Source organism: Impatiens glandulifera, chromosome 7, assembly GCF_907164915.1.
Source record: "Impatiens glandulifera chromosome 7, dImpGla2.1, whole genome shotgun sequence".
NCBI classification, from domain to species: Eukaryota; Viridiplantae; Streptophyta; class Magnoliopsida; order Ericales; family Balsaminaceae; genus Impatiens; species Impatiens glandulifera.
The window spans coordinates 47,002,558-47,017,106 of record NC_061868.1 but is presented as its reverse complement, the minus strand read 5'-3'; the positions used below and the strand labels follow the sequence as shown (position 1 = coordinate 47,017,106).

General features: G+C 34.5%; 5 protein-coding genes and 1 non-coding gene across 10 annotated transcripts; 3 read left to right on the top strand and 3 right to left on the bottom strand.

Moving 5' to 3' along the window:
* Positions 1–1,230: 1,230 nt before the first annotated feature.
* On the top strand, positions 1,231–2,409 carry LOC124946171 (protein Mpv17-like). The gene is made up of 3 exons (XM_047486741.1): positions 1,231–1,633; positions 1,771–1,862; positions 1,929–2,409. The coding sequence occupies exons 1-3, from the start codon at positions 1,478–1,480 to the stop codon at positions 2,302–2,304; spliced, it is 624 nt and encodes a 207-aa protein (XP_047342697.1). The 5' UTR covers positions 1,231–1,477; the 3' UTR covers positions 2,305–2,409.
* Positions 2,410–2,425: 16 nt separating this feature from the next.
* Positions 2,426–3,913, bottom strand: LOC124946170 (pentatricopeptide repeat-containing protein At2g30780-like). Its single transcript, XM_047486740.1, has 2 exons — positions 3,537–3,913; positions 2,426–3,410 (listed from the first exon to the last, which is right to left on the bottom strand). Exons 1-2 carry the CDS (start codon positions 3,858–3,860, stop codon positions 2,445–2,447), a joined length of 1,290 nt encoding a protein of 429 aa, XP_047342696.1. The 5' UTR covers positions 3,861–3,913; the 3' UTR covers positions 2,426–2,444.
* Positions 3,914–6,003: 2,090 nt separating this feature from the next.
* On the top strand, positions 6,004–9,725 carry LOC124945364 (probable E3 ubiquitin-protein ligase RZFP34). Of its 5 annotated transcripts, none has more exons than XM_047485788.1 (11): positions 6,004–6,221; positions 6,938–7,941; positions 8,024–8,111; positions 8,189–8,248; positions 8,328–8,360; positions 8,444–8,521; positions 8,643–8,686; positions 8,907–8,947; positions 9,036–9,118; positions 9,184–9,387; positions 9,468–9,725. In XM_047485788.1, the coding sequence occupies exons 2-11, from the start codon at positions 7,805–7,807 to the stop codon at positions 9,579–9,581; spliced, it is 882 nt and encodes a 293-aa protein (XP_047341744.1). In that variant the 5' UTR covers positions 6,004–6,221; positions 6,938–7,804; the 3' UTR covers positions 9,582–9,725. The 5 variants fall into 5 exon arrangements, with proteins under 5 accessions (XP_047341744.1, XP_047341741.1, XP_047341743.1 ...); XM_047485785.1 differs by having other exon boundaries at positions 6,004–6,240; XM_047485787.1 differs by lacking the exon at positions 6,004–6,221 and adding an exon at positions 6,294–6,723.
* On the bottom strand, positions 8,759–8,830 carry TRNAP-AGG. Its single transcript has one exon. It is a non-coding gene; the product is annotated as a tRNA-Pro (tRNA).
* Positions 9,726–10,334: 609 nt separating the features above from the next.
* Positions 10,335–14,460, bottom strand: LOC124945365 (loricrin-like). Its single transcript, XM_047485791.1, has 2 exons — positions 14,200–14,460; positions 10,335–13,145 (listed from the first exon to the last, which is right to left on the bottom strand). The coding sequence occupies exon 2, from the start codon at positions 13,035–13,037 to the stop codon at positions 12,273–12,275; it is 765 nt and encodes a 254-aa protein (XP_047341747.1). The 5' UTR covers positions 13,038–13,145; positions 14,200–14,460; the 3' UTR covers positions 10,335–12,272.
* LOC124910071 (leucine-rich repeat extensin-like protein 3) lies at positions 10,516–11,967 on the top strand (the record flags this gene model as incomplete). The annotated part of the gene is made up of 1 exon (XM_047450694.1): positions 10,516–11,967. A coding segment is annotated over exon 1 (1,452 nt), but the record flags the coding sequence as incomplete, so codon positions are not given.
* Positions 14,461–14,549: the final 89 nt, after the last annotated feature.

Genomic DNA, 14,549 nt, shown 5'->3' with positions numbered 1-14,549 from the left:
TAATCTTTTAATTCTAATGAGTATGATGAAACTTCTAGAAGCTCATAATTTAAATTAAAACTCAGAAATCACAAAATCAAATTTTCAAAATGAAGCTTTCATTTTTAGTGAGGCCTCGGACAATTGAATGGGACTATTGAACATTATAGACATTATCTGAATAGTGAGATGAAGTTCTACATGTAGTTGGTTTTGCGGTTGGAGCCTCTAGCCAAAAACCAAAATATACAGTTTTGTTTTTGGCAAGGTTGAAGACGAAGCCCAATTCGATCCAAACTCGACCCCCTACGCTTGAGTCATCTTCGTGTTATGTTTGGTTCATATGCACGCTCTGCATTGACCAAGGCCTAAACCACCTTAATCTCGGCCAAACCAAGTCTAAATCGCGCCCAAGCCACTCCCGAACCGCGTTCAAGAAGGGACGATCCATTTCGAGTCCGGTCCAGCCCATCCTGGGACATGTTTTCTTTTATTTTTCTTATATTTTTTTTATATTTAAAGACTCTAAATTATTGTTAAAAAAATTAAAAAATATATAAAATATCTTTAAAATAATTAAAAATATATATTTTATTAAAGACTTATTTAAATTTATTTTTAAATATAACTTCTTTAACTAATATTTTTTTAGATTCTTTTCTATCAATTTCGACATTAAGTATGAAACGTTATTTTATTATTTTAAAATTAAAATTAAAAAATTATACTTGAAATATATTTAAAATTTAGAAAAAATAATTGGATGAATGTAAAATTCAATTATCTAACTATAATCAAGATGTTGCGGAGTAAGAGCACAAAAATCTTTTTTTTGAAGTGTCATTAAAAAACGAACTCTAACAAAAAAAAAAAAATAAATAAAAATAAAAATAAAATAATTATACTTTTTTTCTCGTAATTTTATAATGAAATTTCTCATGTTTTACAAGATTATTTAATAAAAGAATGATTTATCTAAAATTTATTAAACCTTTACTAAAATTAATCGTGTATAAATTAATTTTATATATATTTATAAAAAAAACAATAATTTTAAGACAATAATATAAAAAGACAAGTATTTTATTTTAAAATATAGTTAAATATATTAATTATTTTTATTTTGATAATTTACATTTATTGGTTAGTATTATTACACTATTTATTTGGGAAAAATCTAAATTATTATTCCTTACAAAATATATATATTAATAATTAGAATGTCCGGTGGGCCGTGACTAGTATTGTAGTGCTAAATCTTTTGAGTCCATCATCGTCTTCTTCATCATCATCCGCCCATTCCGACCTAAACGTGTCTCATCTCCTGTTCCTTATGATGTCGAGCCGTATCGAAGAAAGTTACTCCATTTCCTAATCGGATGAACATATTCAACAAATTCCTCCATATTCACTTCATGGAAGAACGACCATAAGTCACTCTCCGTCGCGAACAACAACAACAACGAAGCGTCATTTCTTTTGTAAAGAGGCCGATTGAATGATGATGAGATTGTTGAAATGTTACCAGAACTGTTTACAAGTTCATCCAGTTAAGACTCAGATGGTTAGCTCCGGCGTGATTTGGGGATTCGGCGATATCGCTGCTCAAGCCATTACTCATTCTGCATCCTTACGACAGAAGAAGGAATCCACTGTAAGTCTTCCCCGATCATCAATGTTTGAACTCGTTGACTTGATGAAGAATGAACTGTAACCTTTGATTGACTAAAGATAACCCAGATTAGATCAAGTGGGAAACATGTATTATGAACTGTTATTGATCGATTACAGGAAAAAGATGGTGATTTCAAGATCAATTGGAGAAGAGTAGCTAGCACAAGCTTGTTTGGTTTTGGATTTGTTGGACCAGTGGGTCATTTCTGGTTAGTATCGAAAAGTTCCATTCTTTAGTTCAATGAATTGCCCATTTATCATCTTCTTTATTGCAGGTATGAAGGTCTGGACATGTTTATGAGGAAGAGGGTTCAACTTCAACCAAAGTCTCTTAAATTCGTTGCTTATAAAGTTTTGCTTGATGGTATTATATTTGGGCCATTGGATTTGTTTGTCTTCTTCACCTACATGGGTTTTTCATCTGGGAAGGATTTTCGTCAAGTAAAAGAGGATGTCAAGAGAGATTTTCTACCTGCACTCGCTATCGAGGGCGGAATCTGGCCTATTCTTCAGGTGGCTAACTTCAGATATGTTCCTGTGAGATATCAACTTCTTTATGTAAACTTCTTCTGCTTGTTGGATAGCTGTTTTCTCTCGTGGGTCGAGCAACAAAAGGATGCTAAATGGAAGAAGTGGTTCAGTTTATTGTAGTCGGGTTTTATTGACATGTATGTTAAGGGAAGAAAAACAATTGAGGAAGATTTTCTCTTTTTCTGTTTGAAATGAGATCACTCAAATTTGAATTTTGTGACTAAATTGTTGTTGGTTGGTTTCAAATCATGCATAAACGATCAATCGATCTTACAAACTAAACCCACTCTTTTGTAGCCAGCATTCAAAACTTCATATGTTGATCTAGTAAGCTTATAAGAAGGCTTAATACAATCCAAAAACAAATCAAGTCTATCAAAAGCAGCCCTTCTGAAATACGCTTTAATAACTTTGTTAACATCTTCATCAGACGCGAACGATATTCCTTGGCTCAACATCTTGTTAACCGAACATTCTAGGTCATCCAATCTATCCATCTTCGCATACATCCTTATAACACCAAACTGAACTGTCATTAAAACATTTCTATCTTCACAGGATTTCGCCAAAGTAGTAGTTAACAGTTCTTCTATATCCTCCACTCTTCCAACTTCTTCATATAGACTCACAAGTTTCTCAGCCATAAATGGTGTCAACTTCCATCCATTACTCATAACATATTTCAAATGCTCTTTAGCCTTCACCAAATTCCTCTGACAGTAGAAAACCGAAAACATGTTTTCCAATATCGATATGTTAGGTGCAACATTCGATAGGAACATTTCCTCGTAGGATCTGTCTGCAGCAGTTAGATTCTTGGACTTGACATAGCCAGAAATGAGAGATTCGTATGTTTCGGTGTTGTTAGATAATCCTGCAGCTATTCTTGCCGATTGCCATGTTAGCATGAGTTGTTCATTTTCAGAGTGTGCATACACAGCTACGAAGATGTTGAAAGTTTCTGAATTAGGTTTGTAGTAATCTGAACTCTCCATTATCTCGAACAAGCTTTGTGCAGTTAGTGAATTGCCAGAGGCTAAACAAGCGGATATGAGTGCATTGAAACTGGCGGAAGTTGGTTTGATTCCTTGGATTTCCATTGAAGAAAATGCTTGTAGAGCAAATGGAACGTTTTTTATTCTTCCACACATGTGTAACAGTTCTGAGTAACGTTCGTAATCTTTCTCGTTGGAATTTAACATTTTCTCTAATCTCCATTCCAGAACCTGTAATGTGAAAGAGGCATATGTAAAACAGAACAGTTATTGAAATTTTGATGTAAGGAAATGAAAGCTTCTCCGATCTAGTAATGAGCAGATCAATCTTTCATATAAAGAATGAATAGGAATTACCAGTTGAGCTTTGCGGCGGGAGAAATTATTCAAGGAGTCGAGTAGGCAGTCCAGTGAAAAACCTAGGGTTTTGAGAGAGGCGTTATTGCTAACCTCGAGATCGAGAACGGATTTCACCTGTGAATCCGGCTCTCGAAGTAACCTCGATAGCAATGAGCTAGACGAAGACGACGACGACCTCAATGATGATGTTGATGTAATGCTATAACGTCGAATCGCAGACTGAGAATAGTCTCTCGCCGGAATCAAACTTAATCGACGGTGACCGGACAAAATATACATTGTTCCGGCCGATAAGCACCGCCGATAAGCCACCACAGTCATCTGCTTCTCTTTTCCTCTCGATCTTAACTGAGAAGCCACCGCTTATATATATATATAGAGAGAGAGATAGAGTACAAGTTCTTACTTCTTCCCTCCCACAATTTTTTTACCACTGCCATTAGCAAAAAAAATATTGAATTTGAAAAATAAAAAATAGTTGCTAAGATAATATATGTTCATGATGTTAGACAAGACAAATATTAAATGGAATTGAAATGTATTAGAAATACTTTTATTATTTACTATTAAAAATAGGAATAGAAACCATATGTATTAAGTATATTAACAATGTCTTTATTTATTATAAAAAATAATTTTAATAAACTATTAATCTTTTTTAAATTATGCTTACTTGATTAAAGGTAAGGCAAAGGCCCTTCTTGAGATTGAAATCACTTACTTCACTCATGCCAATCTTTTATATTTTTTCTTCTTATTTTTTAATTAATTAAGCAGAATTAACGTGATACTTTAAAGTATGTTCGGTAAATTTGTAATATTTTGGTCTCTTACATTGGATTAAATGTGACAATTCTTACATTGGATTCAATGTGACAATTCAAGACAGTTTCAGGTTAACGGATTGAGCAATACTAACATAAAATTGACATATTTAATAATTCGGGTCAAAATCTTTAACAACTTGACATGTTTATTTGTGATTGACCCAAACCAGTCCTGATTGACACAATTTACCTAATTCAACTCGAATTCAAACCGATGTAATTAATTCACATATTTGTTTAAAATTAAAATGGCATCAGCACAACAAAAATTAAGCTAAATCATAAATAAATTCATATAAGATAAAATGAGTGAGTAAGTGAGTATAAAAAAATAACACGAAATTCAACCAAACTTGTAAACGGGTTATCGAGTCTACTTTAGATCATTTCTGATCGACCCAATTTTGACATTAAAAAAATGCCCTTAACATAATTTTTTCGTGTTCGATTCGGTTCGTATTTTAGTGCCGGGTTCAAAATTTCCGATCCTACACTGGGCCATTTAGTGGTGTGTTTTTTAAATTTTGTTGGTGAAAATATTGACTTTTTTTTATATAAAAATAAACATTATTTAAAATAAATAAATTTGCTCAGAGCAATTTTTGTTGATTTAAAAAAATATATAATTAGTTATGTTATGAAGCTCATCATAAACTGTTACATATTTGATTTTTTTAGGTTTTTAATTTATTAAAAACAGTTTTTAATAATTTTCAGCAATTTAATCACTCAAATTATTAGCTAAATATTTTTATATATTTTATAAATTTAAATACAAAATATCATTATAGCATTCAACCAATTAATATTTTAAATAACCTTTTTTTTATCAAATATATATATTTTTAAATATAACAAAACTTAATTTTCAAAAAAAATCCAATAAAACTTCTAATTAGCCCAACATCATGCTACATGTAGAAATTATATTTATGTCTTAAAAATACATCAAGACTTGTTTGACCTTGTTTTTAAAATCTTTTATGAGTTGTTGTGAAAAAAAAAAATTATTAGTAGAAAATGAGTTTTTGATATTTTCTTAAGATAAATTATAAAAAATATTTAATAAAAATATTTTTTTTTTTGTATTTTAGTTGATAATTAAATAATATGATGATTATAAATTTACAATATATTGATTTAATAGAGTTGATTTTTTTTTTTAAATTCATAAAAGAAATTAAAAAATAACTAAAATAAATCAAAATCAAATTAGTCTCAACTGAAATAGATAGAATTAAAAAGTTTTAGCGGCTACAATATTTTATTGCTTTTCCCACCCGAACAACTCTTATCTTACTTTGAAAGAGTATTTCAATTTGTTTTCTTTTTTTCCTACCTATCATTTCGATATGTCTAATTATATATCTAGTTTTGTTTTAATTTATTTAAAAGTTAATATTTTTTTATAATTAGATTTTTATTTTATTATGGGTTATTGTCCTGTCATATTTGAGATTTGTTGTGCTTAAAAAGGTTTGATTATCGATTTCCTAATATATGAATCTCAGCACAAATTTTATTTTCTTAAATATCTATAAAATGTAAAGTTTAAGGAAAAATTAAAGTGTTTGAAGAGTTAAGGGATGTATTTTAATATTTATCCAAAATCCAACTCATCCTAATTTAAAGGGGTAATTTTGTAAATGGACAAACATTTGGCGCAATTTCTCGAAGCCACATAGTCATAGTCAGTTTAAGTGGCCGTATAAAAGAAAAGCTCGGTCACATTACTTTCAATATCCACTTTTCTCTCTCATAAACGGTTGCTGTAATTATCTCAAATATACTCCGCTGGAGATCATCACGGAAGCTTGTAGTCGTCGGAAAATTCCACCGGAATCATCAAGCATCCGTCTGTTTTCTTAGCGAAAGTTCGTTTTTATAAGAAAACGTTTCTTATTCTTCTTTGATCTGCTTATGCCGTGATTGAACTGTGTTTTCTCATAAAACTGTACTTTCCAGTTCTGAGAATGCTTATTGTTTGCGATTTGATTACTATTTGCTTGCTAAAGTTGGAAGTTCTGAAATAATGTATGCAAAAGGCAATTGAATCGTTCTGTGACGTGAATTCCATTTCCTTATCGTCTAATTGATCGCGATTGCAGACGAATCCTGATATTTCGTTCAGATTTGCTTAACTAATAACTGCTTGTTGATGTGTTTTTGATCGTTCTTTGTATTCTATATGATGACCGGATTGGAGTATATTACTTAGCTGCAGTTTTGACTAAGTGCATAATTGAGATCAAGATAAAGTGAATTAAGAGCCGAACTATTAAGCATTAAGGATTCTACACATCAAGCTAATGTTTAAGTGATTGATATTGGTTGAATAATAGCAGCTTCACTAACAGGTGAAATTGATTAAGTCTTTTTATAGGATTCTTTCTTGTAGGAAGAACTAATAATAATAATAACAACTCAGAATTGTGCTATCCTAACTAGACAAATTTCTTCAACTTCCATCCAAATACCTTATTGAGACTATTGTGAATCGTGATGGCTTTCATTGCTAATATCCTTTTTGTTCTTTGGCTTTATTTGCTATTATCCTTCTTCAACACCTAGATTTCTGTCTGGAGTTGCTTTCTTCCCATTTGCAAAGAGAGTCCAATCTTTCCAGAAGCGCCAGATTGCCAGAGAGATCATCTTCAGTTAAATTCCCCTTCATTCTTTGTACATGTCAATATCATGGCTGACAGAAGCAATGTTAAAGCTTAATTGGAACTTAAAAGTGCATGTGAATGCTAGGTCCAATTAGCACTCACAAACGAAATGACCTTGCTGATATCAGATCCAATGGGAAGCACATATAGTTTATTGGTCATAGGTTTTCTTTTCTTTTCTCCTCGTTTTAAGTTCATGATGTGAAGGTGGCACATATTCAAGACTGCAGATTAAGGTAGGCTTGTTCTTGATGGACAATCAACTCAACTGGTCTCTGAAATTTCCTGTTCTCATTCCCTTTATCACATTTAGAAGAAATTTGATTTTGTGATCTATTTGCTTTCACCATAGGTAAAGATAAAGTGATGTCCTGTGTGTAGATGGACATGGACTGACTTCTTCTTCTTCGTCTTCTTCTTCAAGAATCAAGTAGAATCAAGTGATTATGAAATGGTTACTATCCACACAGATTGGGAACTTGCAGTTGCTCAATGGCTTCATTTTAGTCGTTATTATGGGTTCTTGTAGAAATATTTGTTTGATGAGTCGATCTGTTGGAGTCTTGCTGGTTGGAGATTTTGTAGTTGCTGGGTTCAACTGGTCTGCCACCTGCGAGAAACAACATTCTCATGGATTTTAGCCTGGTTTGATGGGAAAATAATATGCCTTTGTAGGATTTGTGCTTTTCCCTTAACTTCTTGCTAAATGCAGGTATTTTGAGCTCATTCCCAGAGCTTAGTTGGCCTTGAATTCCATTTTAAATACTAAATGGCGGAGACAGCTCTTCATCATTCTGGCTCACTAAACTCTTTGGATCTTCCTCCTGGAGTGCTTGTTCCAATTGAAGAACCAGTATGTGATACAGATGCAAACGTTGTTCTTGATAAAGGATGCATGGAATTCGGGTACAGTTTTGCCTTTGTCAACTACTTTACATGATAACCCTATTCTTCTTCTTTTTCTAATTTGTGTGATTGCTTATACTAGGTGTCCACATTATCGCCATAGGTGTCGTATTAGAGCTCCATGCTGCAACGAAATTTTTGGCTGTCATCATTGTCATAATGAGGCTAAGGTGCTTTTCATATCCATCCCAACTGAATATTTGCTTTGTCTGTCAATAATATTGGATAAACATTTACCTTTTTGCAGAACATTATTTCTATTAACTGGAAGCATAGACATGACATTCAACGGCACCATGTTGAAAAGGTTTTGTGAATAGTTCTGTTTGTATATGCTCTTCTTCTCCTGTAACGGTTTGTCGAGTTTGATTATGACTTGTTTGCAGGTTATATGCTTACTCTGTGACACTGAACAAGATGTAAGTACATAATGTTTTAAGCTATAATAAAAACCGGTTTTGACGAAGATCTTACTTTATATTATGTTATCTGTTTTTGCCAGGTTGGTCAAGTTTGTGTTAATTGTGGAGTGTGCATGGGAAGATACTTCTGCGAAACATGCAAGCTGTTTGATGACGACGTAAGTTAGATTCTTCCGTTTTTATGCAAACAAATTGAATGTTTAAGCTTTACTCGAGTCAATTGAAGTATATCACATCACTTTATAACGTTTTCTCTTTGTATTAACTTCACTTTTACAGGTATCAAAAAGGCAGTATCATTGTACCGGATGTGGTATATGCAGGTAATAATACTCTATATAACACATTATAATCCATCTTGGGTTATTTGAAAAAAAAAAGAAAAAAAAACATTGGGGGCATTCCGAGAATTGAACTCGGGACCTCTCGCACCCTAAGCGAGAATCATACCACTAGACCAAATGCCCAATTGTGATTTATTATGATTTGTTTTTTGTTGTAAAATATCTAAATAAACTAAATGATATATAATTTATGTTGCAGGATTGGAGGTCGAGAAAATTTCTTTCATTGCTATAAATGCGGTAATTGATTAAAAGACAAACACTATATTTGAGTTGAATAGAAATGGTTGTTGTTTGTTGGTAATAAAATAAAAATAATTGAGTGCAGGATGCTGTTATTCAGTTGTTTTGAAGAATAGTCATCCTTGTGTTGAAGGAGCAATGCATCACAATTGCCCGGTTTGCTTTGAGGTATATAATGTTTTTTCCTATTGTAGATGATTTCCAATCAATAAAATAACACAAAAGATATGCAGTATCTATTCGAATCTAGAAACGACGTAACCGTGATGCCATGTGGGCACACAATTCACAAGAACTGTCTGAAGGAGATGCGAGAACATTATCAGTATGCATGTCCTCTTTGTTCTAAGTCGGTTTGCGATATGTCAAAGGTGTGGGAGAAATTTGATTTGGAAATTGCTTCAAGTCCAATGCCAGCGCCTTACACACACAAAGTGGTATATATATACTATTATATATCTTTCTTACTTTTACTAAATAAACAATAATATGATATATTTATTATTATTATGATCAGGTATGGATATTGTGCAATGATTGTGGATGTAGTGGAGAGGTGAAGTATCATATTGTTGCTCAGAAATGTTCTAAATGCAAGTCTTACAATACAAGGATAACTAGGGGTGAATAAGAATATGAAGGTGGTTGATATATATTTTCATTACACTATAGTTTTCCCTTTTTATGCAACAATCCTACATGTTTTTTTCCATATTACTTTAGCTGTTTCATGTAAACTATATTTTATATGCATTACTGCTGCTCTATACTCTTTTATATTCAATACAACTTTTGGTTGGTTGCGCAATTTGTTATGTTTCAGAGGTGAGTAAAGAGATAAAATCGATTCAGTTATAAAACCTATCTAGATAATTCAATTTACATTTTTCTTTATTTCTTAATATGTTTTTTCTAATTAATGTTTCTCACTTTTTTTTATAATTTTTATAGTTAATTTTTTTTTATATTTATAATAATGATAAGATAATGTAGTGAATAAATCAATTTTTTATTTGTCTAATAATAACTATAAATTTATTTAAAATCTGATAGTTATTGATGATTAGTGAGTACAATCCACCGAAATAGCTATTTGGATCGGTTTGGATACGGAATTAATCACATTGGTAAGCTTTTTCTGAACTATTTGCTACAAATAAATATATATATATATATATATATATATATACACAATTTAACTTCTTTTCAATAGCATAGCATGTGAATTGAGTATATTTTAGTCTTTAAACTAAACCAAACAAGCCCGTAAGTTGACAATAAAAATTGAATAAAGTCCTCACTTGATCAATTAAGAACTAACTCATGAACATTACTCCATGAAACGCATATTAATTACTGTCTTAGAATAACTGACAAACCAAAGTGAAAATTAAAGAACATAATAAATTTAGTCCAACGTAAATTCCTCCCTAAACAGGATAAATGTCACCCCCCAACACACACAAACTCTACAAACATCCATCTCTTTCTATTCTTTTAAAGCAATGAAATTTAGAAACCATTCCTTCTCATTTTTATTACCATGTATTCTTATTATTATTATTATGGTAACAACAACAACAGCCTCTACCAGATCTTTCCTAACTAAAGAAGTAGAATCAGTCAAATTATATAGACAACTCTTGTCCCATAACCATGGCCGATCAGGAGAAGAAGATGAACTCGCGATCGACCCGTCTCTAATATTCGACAATTCAAAACTCAAGCTTGCTTACATTGCCTTGCAAGCTTGGAAGCGTGTCATCCTATCCGACCCATATGGCGTAACTAGAAATTGGGTTGGATCCAATGTATGCAACTACAACGGCATCTTCTGTGCACCTGCACCCGACTGCCCACGCGAACTAACTGTCGCCGGAATCGACGTCAATCAACAGAACATTGCCGGACACCTCCCTGAGGAATTAGGCCTACTATTTGATCTAGCTTTGTTCCATGGCAACTCCAACCGCTTCTGCGGAACGGTTCCTTACACTTTTGTAAACCTGAAACTCCTATTTGAATTGGATCTCAGCAATAACCGATTCTCCGGTAGGTTTCCTACTCACGTCTTGCGCTTGCCGGAGCTTAAGTATTTGGATATTCGGTTTAATGAATTCGAGGGGAAGCTGCCGGAGGAGCTGTTTGAGAAAGAACTGGACGCTATTTTCTTGAACAATAATAGATTCTCGTCGAAATTGCCTGAGAATTTTGGGAAATCGACGGCTTCTGTTATTGTGCTTGCGAATAATGAGTTGAGGGGTTGTATTCCTAAGAGCTTGGGGAATATGTCGGCGACATTGAAGCAGATTATACTGTCGAGGAATGGGTTTCAGTCGTGCTTGCCGGAGGAATTGGGGGAGTTGAAGAATCTGACTGTGTTGGATTTGAGTTTTAATCAGTTGGTTGGGAATTTGCCGGGGAGTATGAAGGAGATGAGGAGTTTGGAAGTGTTGAATTTGGGTCGGAATATGTTTTCTGGAGAGATTGGTGATGAGTTGTGTGATCTTCCCAGGTTGGAGAATATTACTTATGATGGTAATTATTTTAAGGATGAATCAACCATTTGTTTGAGTTCGGCGGATTTTGATGATCGGAGGAATTGTTTTTCTGGAAGGCCTTTTCAGAGATCAAGGAGACAATGTGATGGGTTTTATTCACTACCGCCTACTGTTTGTAAGTGTAATGGTGCACCCACATTAACACCACCATCACCATCATCACCGGTGTTGCCTGTAATCCCGCCTAGTCAATCATCGCCGCCAGTGGTAACGCCAGTAACGCCGCCGACTAGTCAGCCATCGCCGCCAGTGGTAACGCCAGTAACACCGCCGACTAGTCAGCCATCGCCGCCAGTGGTAACGCCTAGTCCTTTTTCACCGATCTCACCATCGCCATCATCAGTTCCTCCATTACCATCGCAATTAAGTCCCTCAGGGCAATCTTCTTCTTCTTCTCCATCCCCCTCACCAACAGCAATAATATCACCTGAAAGACTGCCACCTTCACCTTCACCCTCAACAACAACCCTATCTCCTTCTCAGTCGCCATCATCATCATCATCATCATCACCCATCACACCTTCTTCTTCATCATCGCCAATAAATTCACCACAATCACCAATATCGCAATCGCCAACACCTTCAAATGAGCAACCTTCTTCCTCTCCTTATTCTTCTTCATCTTCACCAATAACTCCGCCATCGCAACCGCCAACAACAGTTTCACCACCTGATCATGAATCGCCTCCACCTTCATCCTTTCCTCCTCCAACAGCAGTAATCCAACCTCCATTACCATCAATCAGTCCAATACATGAATCTTATCCGCCACCATCAATATCACCTACTCCTAATTCTCCACAACCTGCAACACCAGTCTCATCTCCATTGTTATCCCCTTTGCCACTCATTAACAGCCCACACTCATCACCACCATCAGAAAATCTTCCACCATCATCACCACCCCCATCAGCAAATCTTTCACCATCATCACCACCACCATCTGAAAATCTTCCATCATCTCCACCACCATCTGGAAACCAACAACCACCCCCATCAGCAAATCTTTCACCATCATCACCACCACCATCTGAAAATCTTCCATCATCTCCACCACCATCTGGAAACCTTCCACCACCACCATCTCCATCACCATCTGAAAACCTACCACCACCATCTGAAAATCTTCCACCACCATCTGAAAACCTTCCACCACCATCTGAAAACCTTCCACCACCATCTGAAAACCTTCCACCACCATCTGAAAACCTTCCACCACCATCTGAAAATCTTCCACCACCATCTGAAAACCTTCCACCACCATCTGAAAATCTTCCACCACCATCTGAAAACCTTTTACCACCATCTCCATCGCCATCTGAAAACCTACCACCACCATCTGAAAATCTTCCACCACCATCTGAAAACCAACCACCACCATCTGAAAATCTTCCACCACCATCTGGAAACCTACCACCGCCATCTGAAAATCTTCCACCACCATCTGGAAACCTACCACCGCCATCTGAAAATCTTCCACCACCATCTGCAAACCTACCACCACCACCACCACCACCACCACCCATTGTCTGCGTTGATCCTCTACCTACTCCAGAAAAACAATCACCACCACCACCACCTTCTTTGCCGGTTACACCCTCACTTTTTAATTAATGGTTTCCCAGCTCACTATCCTTCTGACAAAGAAAGAATATTGAAGAAGACAAGAGAAGTAGGATTTTTTCCTATATTACGAATAACATCAAGTTATGAGAGTAGATAAAAGTACGTACCTTGTTTGATCAAGTAATTTCCATATATAGAAATAGCAATAAATTCCAATACTAGATTAATTTCTCTATTTCATGACTTTATTATTATTATTATTATTATTATTATTATTATTATATATAGCTGATCATGAACTCTATATAAATTAATGAGAACAATTCCTCTTCTGCAAGTCCTCTTTTCTCATACACATGCCAATCCTTCTTTTCCATTAATTAACTCATACCACTCTGAAACAGAAACTCAAGAGGCTAACTGCATTATTATTATTATTAGTTTATGAACACGAGATGCGATATTTTTACACTTCATACAGAAATACAAACAATGAAAAGACAATAACAAAGAGAAAAAGTTGATAGAGTATTACAATCTGATGTTATTCCTAATTTTCCATTGAAGAAAATGTGTTAGAAGTCATTTATCCTCTCTTTCTCTAATCACTTCCTACTCTGATTTCGGCTGAAAACCTTGAATTAGAAGATTACAAACTTGATAGAGTATTACAATCTGATGCTGTGAATGATTGAAATGAAAGAAAATAGAGTTTGAGACAAGGATAGGAGAGAAGAGCACTTAACAAGTTAACATGCTAAGAGCAAAGTAAGAACTAAAGATGAGAAAGGGAGAAGCATTAGAAATAAAGATTGATATCAAATAATCACACATTAAGAACTACAACAGGTGAGCAAACAGGATTTGGCAGAACCTATCGGCATCCATTTCGGAAAGGAAATCCAGCTTCTACTCAACCAAATGCATTTCAATCAATCCTAAATTAGTTAGAACAATACATCGTCCATTCTCATAAGGATAACTAATTACATTGAAAAACGAAAATAAATCTAAGGTAATCTAATCCAGAAATTAAAATTATTAGCAATCATGTCAACATTCAAGTTTCAATGAAACAAACAAAAACTGGAAGGAAGGAATGCGAGAGAAGAATATCGAAACCTGGAAGGAAGGAAAACGAGCCGGCGCTGGTCTAATGCGGGAGAAGAACTACTCCAGTCAGCAAAACCCTAGCCGAATGACTCCTCGCCAAAACCTAATCGCCTCCTCGTCCAGTCGGCCAGAAGAAGAGGCAACAGAGAAGAAGACATTAGAATGCCGCGCGCAGCTAGCTAGAAGAAGATCTTCACGAAGAAGACGAAGAAAAACGCAGAAGAGAAAGAGAAAGAGCGCGGCCAGATCAAGAGAAATGAAAACCGGCGCGAATTTGACAGTTTACACCGGTTCTGATAATTTATAATATCTTAATTTAACTTAAAATAAAAATATTATATTTCTTGCTAACTTAATTT